This window comes from Ovis canadensis, chromosome 11 (assembly GCF_042477335.2).
Source record: "Ovis canadensis isolate MfBH-ARS-UI-01 breed Bighorn chromosome 11, ARS-UI_OviCan_v2, whole genome shotgun sequence".
Lineage (NCBI taxonomy): Eukaryota > Metazoa > Chordata > Mammalia > Artiodactyla > Bovidae > Ovis > Ovis canadensis.
Window position 1 is genome coordinate 69,913,275 of NC_091255.1, and position 17,264 is coordinate 69,930,538.

Below are 17,264 nucleotides of genomic sequence, written 5' to 3' on the forward strand. Positions count from 1 at the left end.
AACATAAATGACTGTGAGAATGAGTGAATGACTGATCGATTAAGGGACACTTTTGCTTTAAATAAAGTGACAAACTAAGATAATTCCCTGCTCGCGGTTCTCTAGGAGTCCATTCTCCTCCAATAAGCTCCGTCGCAGACAAGCAAAGCCAGGGAGGACACAGCAGTAAGTCAGCCCTCGACTGTATTTCCAGGGCTGCCAGCGTCATGGAAAGTCCCCAGTGCCCCAGGCCATCTGTGGTCCAGCTGCCTGGCTAGTTAACCCAGTAGAAGACCCACTTAGGTTGGCAAGGGGACAGTGTTTATAGTTAACTTCTGGAGGAGGTTGCAAAGCGCCCCAAGGGAAGGGCCCTCCCCGCCCACCTTGCTCGCTGGGTGTTCTGAAGTTACTCAAACACGTGAGCTGGCACACGAACCTGCCGACCGAGTCTTGAGAGGGTGTGTGCGTCATCCTGCGTTGCCTGGGAGAACAGAGCCTCCCGGAGCAGAGCGCAGGTCGCCGTGGAAACGGTGCTGATGGGTCCACGGTGAGATAAGGAGCACGGCCTCATTTCCTACCTGTGATGGCGGGGGAGACTGCGATGGGAAGGAACACAAGTAACCTTTCCCAGGAATCAGCTAGGGGGTTCAGGAAAACTCTGACTTGGCACAAATTCTCTGAAGCTGTAGAGTGGAAGAGACGCTGGAGAGAAGCCGGGACTCCCCGTGCAGGCTCTGAAGTTGCTGGCCGCCCCCTCCCTCGGACGTTGATGATGCTGTTTATCAGGGCAGGGAAAGTTCAGAAGCCGGGTGGGTGGATGTCAGCCCGGAAAGTCCTCCCTACTCCTGCAGGGGTGACGTGGGTGGGGATGGCCAGACCCTCAGCTGGTCATGGGGGCCTTGATCGCCTCACGCCCCGTGCTCCGGGGGGGAGCTGGACTCTGGGACCCATCCCCAGTTCAGGTCCCGCCTCTGCCCGCTGGTGGCCCCGTGACCCTCGGTGGGGGCTCAGCCTCTCTCTCTGCTTCAGTCCCTGGGCTGCAAGGTGAGGCTCGTTCACGGGGAGGATCTGATGAGTCAGTATGTGTAGAAGTTCTAAAAAAAAAAAAGTTCTGAGCAGGGAGCAGGGTACTCAGCACCTAAGTGTGGCATTGAAGTTTGCTTTTTTCATCATCATCATTATTATTATGGCAAATACAGCTTATCTGGGCAGATCCGGAGAGCGGTCTGGAATGGGGTCCATCAGGAAAGGGGGGTCCATCAGGAAAGGGGTGGTCCATCAGGAAGGGGGTCCATCAGGAAAGGGGGTCCATCAGGAAGGGGGTCCATCAGGAAGGGGGTCCATCAGGAAAGGGGGTCCATCAGGAAAGGGGGTCCATCAGGAAGGGGGGTCCATCAGGAGGGGGGTCCATGGGGTCCATCAGGAAAGGGGGGGTCCATCAGGAAAGGGGTGGTCCATCAGGAAGGGGGTCCATCAGGAAGGGGGTCCATGGGGTCCATCAGGAAAGGGGGGGTCCATCAGGAAAGGGGTAGTCCATCAGGAAGGGGGTCCATCAGGAGGGGGGTGCATCAGGAAGGGGGTCCATCAGGAAAGGGGGTCCGTCAGGAAGGGGGGTCCATCAGGAAGGGGGTCCATCAGGAAAGGGGGTCCATCAGGAAGGGGGTCCATCAGTGAGCAAGGGATGCGGCATCTTTCTGGCCTCCAACGTGGCTTGTGGCTTTTCAGGGCCGGGAAGGAGCGGAACAAAGTGGACCGCTGCGTGCTGGACTGCCAGGAGAAGGCGTACTGGCTGGTGCAGCGGTGCCCTGTGAGTACCCTCTCCTGGCTCACCCGCCTCCTCTTACGCCTGCCCCACCCATACTCCCCACCCACGTGCGGCTCATCTCTCTGGGCTGGAACTGAATCTGCAGGAGCTCAGTGTTGGCTCGGGTCCAGGGGCCTCTGGCTGGCAGAGGAAATTGACTGACTGGATGGAGTCTGCCCGCGGCGCTCCGTTGGTGTCAGGATGGAGCGAAGTTCCCTAACGGAGGGACCGGAATGAGCCTGCCTTGTGTGAGGGCTGGGACTCGAAGCCTTGGGAAAAGAATATGAGAAGAAAAACCGCACTTCGCTGGGGCCCAGTGGTTAAGACTCTGCTCCGGGTGCGGGGGCTTAGGTTCACTCTCTTGTTGGGGAACTAAAATGCCACGCATTGCATGGTGCGGCCAACAAATTAAAAGAAGAAGATGAGGAAAGAACTCGAGCCCAGGCCACGGCACGCGTAGCGGAACCGGAGTCGCCTCGCGGGGGCCACGCCCCGGTTCCCGCGCCACCTCTCCCTTCCTCGTCTGCGTCCGGTCCCGCTGGCGGGGGCGCGAGGAGGGGGTGCGCGTGTGCTCAGCCTGGGGGTCCGAGCGCGGGGCTCGGGGGCGGCAAGAGGCCGAGAGAGACCCGCCGTGACGGCCACGTGCCCTGTCGGCTCCTTCCGGGGAAGGCCGGCCTCGCCCCGCAGCGCAGCCGGGGCGGTGTCTGTTCCCGCCTGCGCCGGACCCGGATCGCTGCAGGCGAAGGGATTCGGAGAAGTCAGCTGTCCAGAACCGCGCTCCTCCTCTTCCGGGAACCGAGTTCCCAGGACCAGAGTGACTGCGTCCCCCACGGTGTCCAAGCTCCTGGACTGTTTGAACTGGGAGCCCATCAGCGTTTGGCCGTTCCGCCCATTTTCTTTCTGGATTCAGAACAGAGAGCCCATGCGCGTTCCACCCGTGAAGGCGCTGTTGTGGACGCCGTGCTGGCCTGGGCTCCGCGCTAGGCCTCATGCGATTTCTTCCTCCTTCAGAAAAACCTTCGTCCTCTCTTTGGCTGTCTCGGGTCCTCCCTGCGGCACGCGGGGCCTTTAGGCGGCGTGTGGGATCCCGTTCCCCGACCGGGGACGGGAGCCGGGCCCGTGCGTTGGGAGCGCGGAGTCTTGGGCACGGGAGCAGCGGGCACGTCCCTGCGCGCACCTTCCTGCGTCACCTCTCGGCCCGGGTGGGAGGCACTGCAATTAGTCTCGTTTGCTGATGAGGGAGCAGAGCCCCAGGGCTGGTGCCGACTCCCTGTGAGAGCGGGCGCCCGGCTCTCCCTCCCGCAGCGCTCCTCTGCCTCCCACGACAGCGCCACGTGGTCTCACTGGGCGCGCAAGGCCTCAGTCACCGCCTCAGGCCTGAGAGCATCACGAGACTGCTGCTCAGAGGCGCCTGCCCCCTCGTGGGTGGCCCTGGGGAGCTGTGTTCAGAACGAGGCCCGATGTGAAAGCACACGTGAACAGGCGTGAGCACATGTGAACAGACATGAGCACAGGTGAAAGACGCAGGCAGACGTGAGCACACGCGAGCAGACGTGAACAGACGTGAGCACACACGAACAGACGTGAACAGGCGCGAGCACACGTGAAAGACGCTAGCAGACGTGGGCAGACATCAACAGCGTGAGCACATGTGAACAGACATGAGCACACGTGAACAGATGTGAACAGACGTGAGCAGACACGAAGCCGCTCTCACACCCCGGCCCCCTCCCGGCTGCCCCTCTGCATCGGAACTGGACCAGGGTGTCCCTGAATCTCTTCTCCCCGAGTTTTTTTAAAACTCTCAGCCTCTCGGTGGCCTGGAGCCTCGGGATGAGGGCCGCATCTTGTCTGAGGAGCATCCGCTTTGAAGGTCTGTCTTGGGCGGGGATGGAGCGATCTGACTGACAGGCCAGCAGCCCAGGCCGTCAGACGGTCTCCGGGAGCACTCATCGAGAGCGTCCGCCCTGGGCTGCACGCAGCTGGGCGGCTCCCCGTCTGCTGACGGCCACCGCTGCCCTTGTTTCCTGTGCCCTGACGTCAGCTCTGAGGGGTCTCCATTCCAGCTGCCTCTGGGGTCCCAGAAACTGCATCAGAGTGTGGGTCAAGTGTGTGTGTGTGTGTGTGTGTGTGTGTGTGAGAGAGAGAGAGAGAGAGAGAGAGAGTAAGACTGTTTCCTGTCTGCCGGGGATGGGAGGTCCCAGATGGTTGCCTGCACCAAACAAACAGAGGAAGTGAAAGACCTGAATCGCTGGCCCGGAGGAGTTCAGAGCTGGGGCAGGACTGGCCGGGGAGGCGGCCTGGTGGAGGCGGCAGAGCCGGAGACCAGCCCTGGGCCCGGCCTCTCCACCGTGATCTCAGGGTGGACACGAGGCCTTGCCTGGTGACAGCGACCCTCCGTTGTGAGCGTCCATCGTGTTAAATCCTACAAGAACCAGACAGACAGGAGGGGTCATCTCTGGTTCTCAGCACAGAGAGAAGTCGTTTCCAAGATCCTCCCCCCAGCTGGGGGTCGGCAGGATCCAGATCAGAACTTCTGGGTGCTTGACTGAAGCCCGGACTCTCCAGAGCAGTGAGCCGTGGAGTGCAGCAGTTGGGAGGCCCCTGTGCCAATCCCATGAACTCTGATCCAGTCTGTGTGTTAATCCATCCACCCATCCACCCCCCCCCCCGCCCACCCATCCATCCACCCCACATCCACCCACCCACCCAACCTCCCATCCTTCCATCCATCTACCCATCTATTTATTTATCCATCTATCCACCCAGTCCCTTGGACTGCAAGGAGATCAAACCAGTCCATCCTAAAGGAAATCAACCCTGAATATTCACTGGAAGGACTGATGCTAAAGCTCCAATGTTTTGGCCACCTGATACAAAGAGGCCGACTCAGTAGAAAAGACCCTGATGCTGGGAAAGATGGAAGGCCAAAGGAGAAGAGGGTGGCAGAGGATGAGATGGTTAGACAGCATCACTGACTCAGTGGACGTGCATCTGAGCAAACTCCGGGAGATAGTGGAGGACAGAGGAGCCTGGAGTGCTGCAGTCCATGGGTCACAGAGTCAGACCTGACTTAGTGACTGAGCCAAACCACCACCCACCCACCCACCCATCCGTCCATCCACCCTCCCTCCCTTCCTCTGGGGATGCTATGGTGGACCCCAGAGGAAGGGGAAGGTGCCCCCCCAATCTGGGAACCCTGTAGCTCCCCACAGATTGGGCCACAACCCTCAGCTTGGTCTCACGATGGGCAGCTTGGCCAGAATCCAAAGTTGATCAGAAACTGGAGACTATCGCTGCAGTGGTCCTTACACTGATTTTTTCCTCATTCAGCCAGGAGTGAACAACGTGCTGGACTATGGCCTGGACCGAGTGACTAACCCAAATGAAGACCAGGTAAACCAGGTCAGTCTCTGCTGCGCATGTTGGGCGAGGCCTGGGCCCGGGGGTCTTAGGCTGGGCAGGTGGCCGTGTGTCGTTGTCTGTCTGTGTCTGTAGGGCAGCGGAACCTCTGCCCTGAGACGGCCCGGGAGCGGAGGCCTGTGCGCACTGTGGTGTCAGAGACGGGAGGCCAGGGCAGGGGTTCTGGTCAGGAGAGTGGGCGTGGGCAGGCCAGGGCAGTGGGGTCTAATGGTTGGTTTTCAGACTCCTGAATCACTTCCCTCTTTGAAAGTCTGATGAAACTTATCAACCCGTGTCAGCCGGAGAGCCACAGACAGGCCTTTTGCAAGCCGCTTCTACCAGTTCCCTTCCCCCTCAAAGACAGTAGGCTCCAGGCTCACAACCCTTGAGTCAACTTTCGGTTTAAACCTTAATCCATACGACAGGACCTGGTCCCTCCACTTTCTTTTGCATCTCAGTCGGGTGGGATCTTTGCTTTTTTTTTTTTTTTAAAGGACAGCTGATGATGAACTGTTTACTATGATGGGTTTTTATTTAAGGAAATGTGGTTCAGAAGCTGCTGAAACAGAGGGCACCCCGATTAGGGTTTCCCAGGCATGGCACAGTTATTTGGGGCAGATAGTTCTGTGGGGCTATCCTGTGCCTTGTGGGGTGATCCGAAGCACCCCTGGCCTCCCCCACTGGATATCTGTAGCTCCGAGCATCTCCCTGATGCCTCCCAGTCCTGATGATCCAGAGTGTCTCCAGACATCATCTGGTGGCCTTGGGAGCCAAGACTGTCCAGGCTGAGAACACAGGTCCCAGTAAACCAGCCTATCCCCACTTAAACTAGCTGTGGACGGCTCCCTTGCTCTCTGTCCACTGCTGAATTTGGCAGCAAGCAGCCAGGGGCCTTGTTAGCCTCGTGTGTGTCACCTGTAAGCCTCGGCGGTCCCTGGAAATGCTGGTAGGAAGTCTGACTTGTATTCTTAGCCCACGGGGACCCTCACCAGTGCGTACAGGTTTTGGCTGGGGTCCACATGGAGGGCGTCCATACGCAGAGGACACCCCCGGGACTCCACTGGGCCCCCTGCCCCTAATTCAGAGCCCCCCTCCCTTGATACATGTCTGGCACCGTCAGCGGCCTTTTCCACATTCCCTGTGTCAGATGACAGATAATTGCCCAGGCCTTGGTTGCCATGGAAACAGCATCATCAAGGAAAATACTGAACAGGGCTGGGAGATTTGCTCTTTTGTGGATGCTGGCAGCTCTGGACACCTGTGTGGCCTGGAGGAGGGCATGTGGAGGGGAGGCCCCCACTCAGCCCGACCAGCCACACACCGCACATGTGTGTGTGCATGTGTGCCTGTGTGTGCCTGTGTATTGTGTCTGTATCTTTCTGTGTGTATGGTATGTGGATATGCATGTCTCTGTGTGTATATTGTATGAACGTGTGTGTATTTTATGAATATGTGCATGTGTGCATGTGTGTTTGCATTATGTGTGTGTATGTGTCTGTATGTATGTATTATGTATGCATGTATATGTATGTGTGTGACTCTATGTGTGCATGCATGTGCACGCGCGTGTGTGTGTTGGGTGTGGATTGTGTGGATGTATGTGTATTTGTGTACATGCGTATTGTATGTGTCTCTGTGTGTATTGTGTGTATATGTGTGTGTGTCTGTGTGTGCATGTATTATGTGTGTACATGTGTGGTGTGTGTATGTGTGTGTTGTATGTATGTATGTATGTGTATTGTGTGTGTCTGTGTGTATTGTGTGTATGTATGTGTGTCTCTGTATGTGTGTATTATGTGTGTACATGTCTGGTGTGTGTATGTCTCTGTGTGTATGTGTGTGTTGTATGTGTGTATGTATGTGTATTGTGTGTGTCTGTGTGTATTGTGTGTATGTATGTGTGTATGTGTGTGTGTATTATGTGTGTGTGTGTGGTGTATGTCTCTGTGTGTATGTGTGTGTTGTATGTATGTATGTGTGTGTATTGTGTGTGTCTGTGTGTATTGTGTGTATATATGTATGTGTGTCTCTGTGTGTGTGTGTTATGTGTGTGCGTGTGTGGTGTATGTCTCTGTGTATGTGTGTGTTGTATGTATGTATGTATGTGTATCTGTGTGTATTGTGTGTATATATGTATGTGTGTGTATTGTGTGTGTGTATTGTGTGTATGTATGTGTATTGTGTATGTGTGTATTGTGTGTATATATGTATGTGTGTCTCTGTATGTGTGTGTGTATTATGTGTGTGCGTGTGTGGTGTGTGTCTCTGTGTGTATGTGTGTATGTATGTGTATTGTGTGTGTCTGTGTGTATTGTGTGTATATGTGTGTCTCTGTGTGTGTGTTATGTGTGTGCGTGTGTGGTGTATGTCTCTGTGTGTATGTGTGTGTTGTATGTATGTATGTGTGTGTATTGTGTGTGTCTGTGTGTATTGTGTGTATATATGTATGTGTGTCTCTGTGTGTGTGTGTGTATTATGTGTGTGCGTGTGTGGTGTATGTCTCTCTGTGTGTGTGTTGTATGTGTGTATGTATGTGTATTGTGTGTGTCTGTGTGTATTGTGTGTGTGTATGTGTGTCTCTGTATGTGTGTGTATGTATGTGTGTGTGTTATGTGTGTGCGTGTGTGGTGTATGTCTCTGTGTGTATGTGTGTGTTGCACGTGTGCGTGCATGCATGTGTCTTGAGTGTGTGTGTGTGTCTGTGGCAGAGGCGGGCCCTCTGGCTCTGGCCGTGGCGGGATGGCTGAGATGCTGAGTGAGCGGCCTCAGGGGGCTGCTCTAAGGGCGGCTCCCTGGGGTGGCCAGCCCCTCCTGGCTGAGGCAGGGCCCTCAGGGCCTCTTTCTGGGCAAAGGCAGGCGGCGCACTCCTCCCGGAGCCCAGGCCGAGGCTGGGGAGGCTGCGGCCGCGGTGCCGGGGGCGGGGGCGCCGAGGGGTAGGGGGGCGGGGGGGGCACCGGTGGGCGTCGTAGCCGAGCACCCACTGTCTGTCTGTCTCTCTCCCACCAGCTCCCCTCCTCCGTCTGCACCCGGGCTGCCCTGGCGCCTTAAGAAGAAAGACTTGAAACTCTCCTGCTCGAAAGCCCGCCCCCGGCCCTCCCCCCAGGCCCAGGGCGGGGATGTGTGTGCCCCATCCTGCAGCTGGACCCAGGGTCCCTGCTTGTCTGGCCCAAGTGCAGGGTGCAGGGAGCGGGCAGCGTGGCCCAGGGGCTGGGTGTCCAGAGGCGTCGGATTTCTGCCTCGCTTCAGAGACCGTCTCCCTGCACTGGTCTGAAGAGGGCTCATTGCTGGCAGTTCGTAAATTCTTGGAAAGACCTCTTTTCCTTAAACAGAGGCAGATGACCCAGAAACTGTAAACACCCTGGAGAGGGGACAGAGGCTGGGGTTTGGCAGGTGCCCGGGGCCCTGGGGGACCGTGTGCCTCAGGCTGGTGGTCACGGAGGCTGCCCAGCCTGAGGAGGAGCCGACCGGAGTGAGGTGGCCCAGGGAGCGGGTCCTCTTGGTCCTGCCACCCCGGCGGGTGGGGTGCCCTAATCTCAGAGAGCACCTGTCCCCACGGGGAGCAGGCTGAGTGGCGGCCCGCCCCAGCCTGGCTGTGGGCAGTGGTGCCGGGGCCACCCCCCGGACTCCAGCAGGGTCTCCAGGTCGTTCTGTGACGAGGGCCGGTGGGAGCTCTGACATCAGGGTGAGGCCCCCTCCCCGCTTCTGCAGTTGTGTCATCTCGGACAAGCTGTGGCTCAGGCAAGCTCTAGAGCTCAAAGCCTCAGTTTCATCGTCTGTAAAATGGGAATAAGGAGAGTGCCTCCTTCAGGGGCTGAGCGAGGTCATTTATGCCAAGCGCCTGCAGAGGGAGCGGCGCGTGCGCACACTGGCCGCAGCGGCGCCCACTGCTGTCATGACCCTCTCTCTGCTGCCGGAGGGGAATCTGTGGGGCCCGGAGACCCTCGGCCCTGTCTGGGGGTCTCCCTCACCCCAGGTGTCCCCGTTCATCCTCCTTTCTTCTCATCCTTCTGCCCTGACTGTTGGCAGCGGAGGCAGGCACACGCCAGCCCCGCCGCCCTGCCTGGCCCCGTGGACGGCTGCGGAGAACAGCGCCGTCCACACCGGCGGCCACTCCGGCCTTTGGGGGAAGGGCAGACACATGGCTCCATGGTCACGGGCTGTGCCCTGCGGAGCTCTGGCCAGGAGCCCTCCGTGAGCAACACCCCTCGCCCCGTGTGTCCCCGCCAGCTGGGGACAGACAGCTGTCTTCCTCTGGCTCCTATGTGACCTGCGGTGGCCAGGGTATCCCTGGGTGCCTCGCCCCAGGGGCTCCGTGTGGACTCCGTGAGCGGCTTGTGATGTGGAAGCTCTGGCGTCTGTGTTCACAGTTGGGGACACAGGCACAGGGGGTGGGCTGCCCGTCCCAGACACACTCTCGGGGCTGGTGAAGCCCGGTGAGAGCTGACGGGCCCCCAGCCCCCTCTGGGTCTTGTTGATGAGTCCCAGGGTCCGCTGCACGGCTTCTGGAAGCTTCGCTGGAGTTTATTCTCTTCTCCCAGCAGCGTGGTGAGAGAGGTCACGCCAGTTCCGTTTTGTGGAGAGACTGAGCCGTCTGCCCAGGCTGGGCCAGCCGGGGGTCGTGTGGGTCCTCACGGTTCTGTAGCCGCTGCCCCTCTGGGTACCGCCTCCCCATCCCCAGCCGCGGTCCTGCGCCCGGCGCTCCCTCATGGCAGGGTCTGTGCTCAGGACCCCAGCTCTACGCTCAGCAGGCCCGCGCTTGCCCTGATGCTCTGCTGTTCTAGAACCTTCTCTAGGTCCCTGGTCCCCTGGAAGCTGTGCGGTCAGTCCCGCCCCCATCGGGAAGCACACTGCGGGACAAGGACTCCTTCCGATGCTCACAGCCTCGGACTCTCGTCTCCTTGGACGGCTGGCCGCCCCCTTCTCTTTTCTGGTCCGTTTTGCCTGAACCGCTTCTGCTCTCGGATTTCCCGGTTTCCGGCTTTTGACTTCCTCTGCTCTCACCACTGGGGCCCTGTTCCCGGCGTCCCTGGGGTCCTCCCCACCTTATGTTTCACTCCGCGGCTTGCCCGGCCCTCCCCTCTGTTTCTGCACAGATCCCTGCCTGATTGCCTGTCCCCAGGGTCGCTGCTCATCCCTCCCCGGGGTTGCCCAGCCTCTGCCCTCGTCACCCCAGGGCATGACCTTGAGCCCTCCTGCCCTGGACCATCGTCTGCAGCCTGCATCTGGGTCTCAGGGCCGGCACGCGGGCCACAGGGCTGTGTGTAAACAGGCTCTGGACGTGTCCCTATTTGGGCAACTCTGGAAAAATCCCAAGTCAGAATCTGGGGAATGCCGAGAATGCTAAGATTCCTCGGGTGGGGTGCTCCTCCTTTGACAGCGTCCTCCCTGGGCTGAGGAATAAACAGGTGACTTCACTCCCGGAGGGCCAGCTGTGGAGACAGTGGGGTTTGTGCGTGCCTTCCACGGTGCAAGACATGTTTATCTCTAGTCTTACCATGAGATGGCTTTCTCAGAATTGCTTAGAAATATGTGTGTGTACTTTTTAATGGGATATCCTGGTGGCTCAGATGGTAAAGAGTCTGCCTGCAATGTGGGAGACCCGGGTTCGATCCCTCTGTTGGAAAGATCCCCTGGAGAAGGAAATGGCAACCCACTCCGGTACTTTGCAATAACTGCACTTTGATTAAATGTTTCTTATGACCTTTCCTGCTTCCCTGGGGGCTCAGAGGGAAAGAACCCACTTGCCAATGCAGGAGACTTGCAGGAGACGCAGATTTGATCCCTGGGTCGGGAAGATCCCCTGAAGGAGGAGTGATAGCCCACTCCAGAATTCCTGCCTGGAGAATCCCATGGACAGAGGAGCCTGGTGGGCTGCAGTCCACAGAGTTGCAGAGTCAGACATGACTTAGCGACTGAGCGCACACACAGGCACGGCCTTTTCTGTATTGATAGTAACCATCGTATTGGTAGGTCTGTGAGGCTTAACAAAATGCAGGAAGCCCAGTTAGGTTTAGATTTCACGTGCGCAGCAGATCCCTCTGTTGGTGTGACTGTGTCCCCGGTATTGCCTGGGCATCCTGATGTGCCTCCTGACTGGGGCTAAAGTGGTACCTGCACGCTCTTGGCAGAAGCATCTGAGCCCTCATCAGCAGCCAGTGCTTAGGGTCCCGCCCCACGCCAGTCACTCCGGATTATGTCACTCAGTCCCCCTTTTCTGTCCCTCTTTACAGATGAGAAAGCAGAGGCTTTCAGATGCCAGGTAACTTATCCAGAGTCAGGTAGCCAAGAAGTGACAGAACCGGGATTTTGACCTTTCTGACCCAGAAGGTCAATACTCTTTTAATGACCCCCATCCTGTCGAATTCTCTCTCTGTCTTTTCAGAGAAGTTCAGAACCTCTCCCCTACTGCCAAGATACACACTCTCCAGACAGGAGAGAGACTCCCTGTATGTTAGCCTAGAGAAGGCAGGTCCCATGGACAGAAGGTTGTTTTTTTAAATGATAATTTTTTTTAATAGTTGGGCTTCCCAGGTGGCGCTAGTGGCAAAGAACCTGCCTGTCAATGCAGGAGACACAAGAGACGCGGTTTCTGTCCCTGGGTCGGAAGACACCCTGGAGAAGGAAATGACAACCCACTCCAATATTCTTGCCTAGAGCTTCCCACGGACAGAGGAGCCTGGTGGGCTGTAGTCCATGGGGTTGTCAGAGACAGCTGAAGCGGCTCAGCAGGCGCGCAGCAGCGTGAAAGTGTTGATTCTATGCTGAGCGACGAAGTGAGCCAGCGCACCTGTGTCCCCTCCCTCCTGACCTCCTTCCACCCGACGGTGGACATCAGTTTTTAAAGTTAGAAATAAACGCTGACGTCCGTGCGGGTGGTCCAGGGTGGAGGTGGACAAGCTCTTAGACCCCAGGGAACCCGCTGCAGTCCGATTCCCAGGAGATCGCTGGTAGTTTGGGGGAACCAGAAAGCCCACAGCAAGCCCAGCGCCCTGAAAGGATAGTGAAGTCAAGAAGGGAATTAAAATATAAAAAAGTTTAACACCCTGAAGACCGAGAGAGTGGCCCCAGAAACAGCAGGTATTAGGCCGAACTGAGACCACACAGTAGACTAGAAGTAAGTGTGCTTGTGGCCGGGGCTGTGTGAGGACAGCCCCCGGGGCCCAGAGACCGTGGGCAGGCTGGGCTGCGAGTCTCGTCCGCGGCTGCCCACACAGGGCGCAGGGCCAGGAACAGTGGCTCATCCTGGGGCCTGGGCACCGAGGGAGGGTGTCTGAGGCCCTGCCCGCGGGGCACCCGAGCACAGTTGCAGGCGTTACTGACGTCAGTGTGTCTAGGCTCCAGCCTTGTTGAGATATTATTGGTGTTATTACGTGTGCAGGTTTCAGGGGTACAGTTCGTGGTTAGATGCGAATAGATACGGCAAAGTGAGTTCCACCGCTGATTCACACCTCCACCCTTGACTTTGTGGTGGAACAGTTAAGATCTGTGCTGTGCACAACATGTAATACAGCACCGTTAATATGGTCCTGGGCTGTGGGTTGGATCCTAGGTCTTCCTTCTCTTCCAGCTGGGAGTGTGTTTTACCGTCGTTTGCGTTAATTAAGGAGTCGGGCGGGTGTGTGCTTCCTCTTGGGTGGGGGCTCTTGCTTTTCTGTTTTCTGGTTTCGTTTGTGTTTTCTGGTTTCTTTCTGGCTTTGTTTTTTATTGGAGTGTAGCTGGTTTACAGTGCCGTGTTAGCCTCAGGTTTACAGCGAAGTGAATCAGTTAAATATGCACGTGTCTCCTCTTTTCTGGATTCTTTTACCACTCCAGACTGCTGAGTAGAGTTCCCTGTGCTGAGCAGCAGGCCCTCATTCTTTATCTGTTTTATGTGAAGTCGTGTCTCGTGGCTGGACGGGGCAGCCCATTCGGCACTAGCCTCAGTCTCAGGGCAAGCGAGGAACAGGTGAAGAGAACACACCATTTTCCGATTCTCCTGGGTCACTGCTCAGACTTGTTTGTTTTTGAACAGCCCCTTTTCAGCCTTTCTTGCTGTGGTCCTGTTTTCTCCTGGCCACACTGTGCTTCATGTGGGATCTTAGCTCTCTGACCGAGGATGGAACCCGAGCCCTCTGCAGTGGAAGCGCAGCCTTGGCCACCGGACCACCAGGGAAACCCCATTTCTCCACTTGCCAAGGTCACATCCGGGTTTGAATCCTGGTTCAGCCAGTTACCAACCAGGAGATGTCAGAACCTTGGTTTCCGAAAATTAGAATAATAAAACCTCCCTCCCTTAAACTTTCTAAGGGCTCAGAGAGGTGTAAATTGCTTTGGATATAGCTAGGTGATTATTATCACACAAAAGTCCAACTTCTCTTTTGAGCAGAAGGCATAAACCAGTAGATACTCCTCTTAATCCACTTCCGCATGACTTGAACAGAAGCGTCTGATTATGTTAGATTTGAGTGCAAATCCACCCTGTCCCTGGGGTCCTTTTCCACCTGAAATGTGCGTCTTCTCACACAGCCCTGTGTTAGGAGAGCACAGGAACAGATATTAGTGTAACTGCCAAAATATTTGGGTCATTTGGAGAGTGTTTTCAGTTTTTTCAAGCAGAAAAATATTCTCTTAACCTTAAAATGCATCTCCGTTTTTTTCAGCTTCCAGCACACAGCAGTCATCATGTGTCTGGTATTTAGTGAGCGTCTGCTCTGTGCCGCGGGTCATGCTCGGGAAGGTTAACGTGGTCTTCCTGCTCCTCGTGGCGCCTGATGGGCGATGCGTAGATTAAGCAGAGAGGCGCACAAGCAGTGTCTAATTACGGTTGTGAGGAGTCCGGGGAAGGCGGAAGTGCGTGTGGGGATGAGGGTCGGATCAGAGAGCGGTGCCTGAGCGTCCCTCCCTTCGCTGAAAAGTGTGTCCTTCTCGTCTTTGACTGTGTCCGGCCTCGGTTTTGCACGTGGCCCCGGAGCGCACGGACTCTCGAGCTGTGGCGCAGGCACTCGGTTGCCTTGTGCCGTGTGGGATCTCAGTTCCCTGAGCAGGGCTCGAAGCCACGTCCCCTGCACTGGAGGCTGGATCCCTAACCCTGAACCGCCAGGGAAGTTACACGTTGCCTTTCTGAGATCACTTGTCCTAGCTTCCGCCCCGAGAGAAGCAATCACGTAAAAACAATTTATGATGCAAAGTTAAAAAAATGACGCAAAGTAGAAAGAAGACTCGTATATGACGTTCCAGATCAGACCCTCCTTCATTCCTTGTCACTGGGCTCTGGCCCAGGACTTACTTCACTAGCTGGCTAAAGGAGATCGCGTTGTCCTTGGACTTTTCCAGGGGCGCAAACCTGGTGGGACTCAGCAGCACAGGTGTTAGCTGCCAGGACTGACACTCAGCTTGACATGTAAGAGTCACACCAGGCGGTCCCTGACGCAACCAAACCTCGGAAAACTGGTTTTGGGAGCACCAGCTGCACCGAGCCTCCAAGAGTTGGATAGGGCAGACAAGTGGTACCAGGGATGCGTGTCAGATGGTAGGAAGGTTCAGGAGGAGGCAGGTCTGAGTGGTTTCCGGGAGCTTCCGGGATCCTAAACACTGGGCTCCTCTCTGAGTCACCCTTCCTCTGCTGTGAAAGTCTAGGCCGAGGAAGGAGCCCGAGGTGAGAGCTTCCACGTTATGGCTCTGCTCTGGGACTCAGCTTGCAGTGGAGGCTGGTCTTGAGTCTTTGAAGTGTGTGTTTTATTTTCAGTGGCGTGGCTTTTCCCTGAAACGTCGAGTACTGGTCAAGCGGCTAGTTCCCCATCGGATGGTCTGTAGGCGCTGTGGTGGGTTGGGAGCAATCCTGAACTTGTCTTCAGTTCATCTTGGCTTTTAGGAGAGTAGGATAAAGTTATAGTGGCAAGGGACCCCCTTCTGTCCCCAGACCTCTCAGCTGATCTAATTCTCCGGTAGTTGTGCAGAATAGGGTGGAACAAGTGGTGATGGGGAGACTCTGTCTTTTAAGTAAAAAAATAAACAGATGGGCAGTGTTCTCTTGGGGAAGGGTTTTTATGTTTCAAATGGGTATTTGGACTGTAATGATTTCATGACGTCTGTCTAATGGTTTTTGCTTCTTTGTTTTCACAGAAACAGACCGTGGTTTCTGTCAGGAAAGAGGTAATTAGCCTCCCAGTTTCAGGGAAGTTTGATTTTTAATCCTCAACAAATTACATGCGCTTTGGGTTCCTGCTCTGCACTCAGCGACGAAATGAAAACCAGGTGTAGGGTTCAGACAGTTGTCTACAAGGTAATGGACGGCACAGAGCGCCGAAGCGTCTCCTGTAAGCTGTGCAGTTGAGCTGCTATGGGGACACGAAGCATCCTCCGAAGGCGCAGATCTGAGGGACGTGGGGTGGGTCCCGCACCCTGGATCCCGCTCACCGTCAGAGGAGCTCAGCGTCTGTCCCGGGTGACGGGCTGACCGCGTGGGCAGACCTCCTGTCCAGGGCCCGGGACAGAGCCCTGCGCTGTGATGGCTGTGGCGTTAGATCAGCTTCTGTGTGTCACAGGCGTCTGGGGAAATGCTAAGCCTTTGTCTCGGTTTAGAACTTTCATTTTTCCCAGGTGGTGTCTTTTCCAAGACGAACACATGATGAGTTAAGGCTGCTCATTTGGAGTTGGGGTCCCCTATGTGCTACAGACTTGAGCCCTGGGGTCCTGGGGGGCCGGCTTGAGGGGGTGGGATGGGGTGCTTTGATGGGGAAGCAGCTTCGGGTTCAGAGTCGCGTGTAGGCGTCAGTGTTGGAGACACCCCGGGCGGGGCAGTCTAACCACTGTGTCTCTTCCAGATCATGTATTACCGACAGGCCTTGATGAGGTCCACAGTGAAGTCGTCCGTGTCTCTCGGAGGGTAGGTCTCTAACCTGTTGCTCTTCCTGGGGTTGGCACAGCAGGTCATCAGGCAGGAGAGCTTCTGCCTCAAGAAGGGCTTGACAAGTCCTGGTTGGCTTGAGATTCCTAAGGACTGAAAGGGACAAAGCAGTCTCACGGGGATTAAGTTGGGTTGGGCTGTGGGTCGGGTGAGGGGTGAAGCGTAGACAGTCTGTGGATGGGAAAGTGGGAAGCGTTCACGGGCTAGATGGTATGGTTCACAGGTACTGATAAACATCCGTTGTTAACCTTTGATTAAAATCCAGTTGGGAGAAACTGGAAATTAATGTTTGATTTCTCAAACATTCAGGCTGTCTTAATCCAGTCTCCCAGAGGGCATTAGTACTCTGACCTGTTCCAGAAAGTCAGTCTTATGAAACCAAATGGACAGTCCATTAGGGGAGGCTCGAAGGCTGATGGACACTTTTGGACTCACTGTCTCGGAGCCTCATTACCATAATTTCGACACCGTTAGTGTCTGGACCTGTGGGCACCTGTTTTTCCCCCTTGCTTCCCGCTCTTCCACGGTGAAGGTCTGGTGAGAAGTGGAGCCCGGGGCCTTGATCCACCTGGGACTGAGGACGGGGGCTCTGCGGTGTCTCTGGGGCACGGGTCCTGCTCCGCAGTGTCTCGTGGCGGTGGGCAGACTTCGTGGCGGGCGCCTCGTGTGTATATTACGGACGCTGTGCCCACCCTTAGGGTGAAGACCTCGCAGGTTTTTCCCCAGACTACCAGACACCGGGACATGCGTGGGTTCAGGAGGTGCAACCCAGCTAGAAGGGATTAGCGCTTGCCTGCGTTTGTCTCAGGGAGGCCACAGTGTGGGATAATGGGTCTGAACTCCCAGACGCGGGCATCTTTGACAGAGGGTGGGCCCCAAGGCGGTGACAGCCTCACTGAGTCTCCCCGGACCTCGTGCTTCCAAGATGGTGCCGAGACCCCTGTTTGAATGCGAGCAGGCTCAGCTTTGCATTGTGAAGGCTCGCGACCAAGGGCACAGAGGCCGTGTTTTAGGAACCAAGCACAGAGAAGTCACGGAGGAACCCGATCGGGAGACGCCGTTTCATTTCCCGACGAGAACAGGACGGATCTTGTTAAGCACCTGCCAGTCCTGAGAACTGTTAGTGTTTTTCTGAGAAGACAGTGATGAGCATGTAACCACATGGACGGAGTTGGAGGAGGGCAGGCTGGTCAA

The 17,264-nt window shown here is 56.2% G+C and overlaps 1 protein-coding gene across 2 annotated transcripts in view; it reads left to right on the forward strand.

Moving 5' to 3' along the window:
* RGS9 (regulator of G protein signaling 9) overlaps positions 1 to 17,264 on the forward strand; it is a 51,840-nt gene that overhangs the window by 11,673 nt on the left and 22,903 nt on the right. The window contains exons 8-11 of one of the 2 annotated variants that reach the window (XM_069542350.1): positions 1,705 to 1,786; positions 5,117 to 5,188; positions 15,287 to 15,316; positions 15,988 to 16,049. In XM_069542350.1, coding sequence (XP_069398451.1) covers positions 1,705 to 1,786; positions 5,117 to 5,188; positions 15,287 to 15,316; positions 15,988 to 16,049 — 246 coding nt within the window. The remainder of the gene's footprint in view (positions 1 to 1,704; positions 1,787 to 5,116; positions 5,189 to 15,286; positions 15,317 to 15,987; positions 16,050 to 17,264) is intronic. The other variant, XM_069542351.1, reaches the window with a different exon arrangement.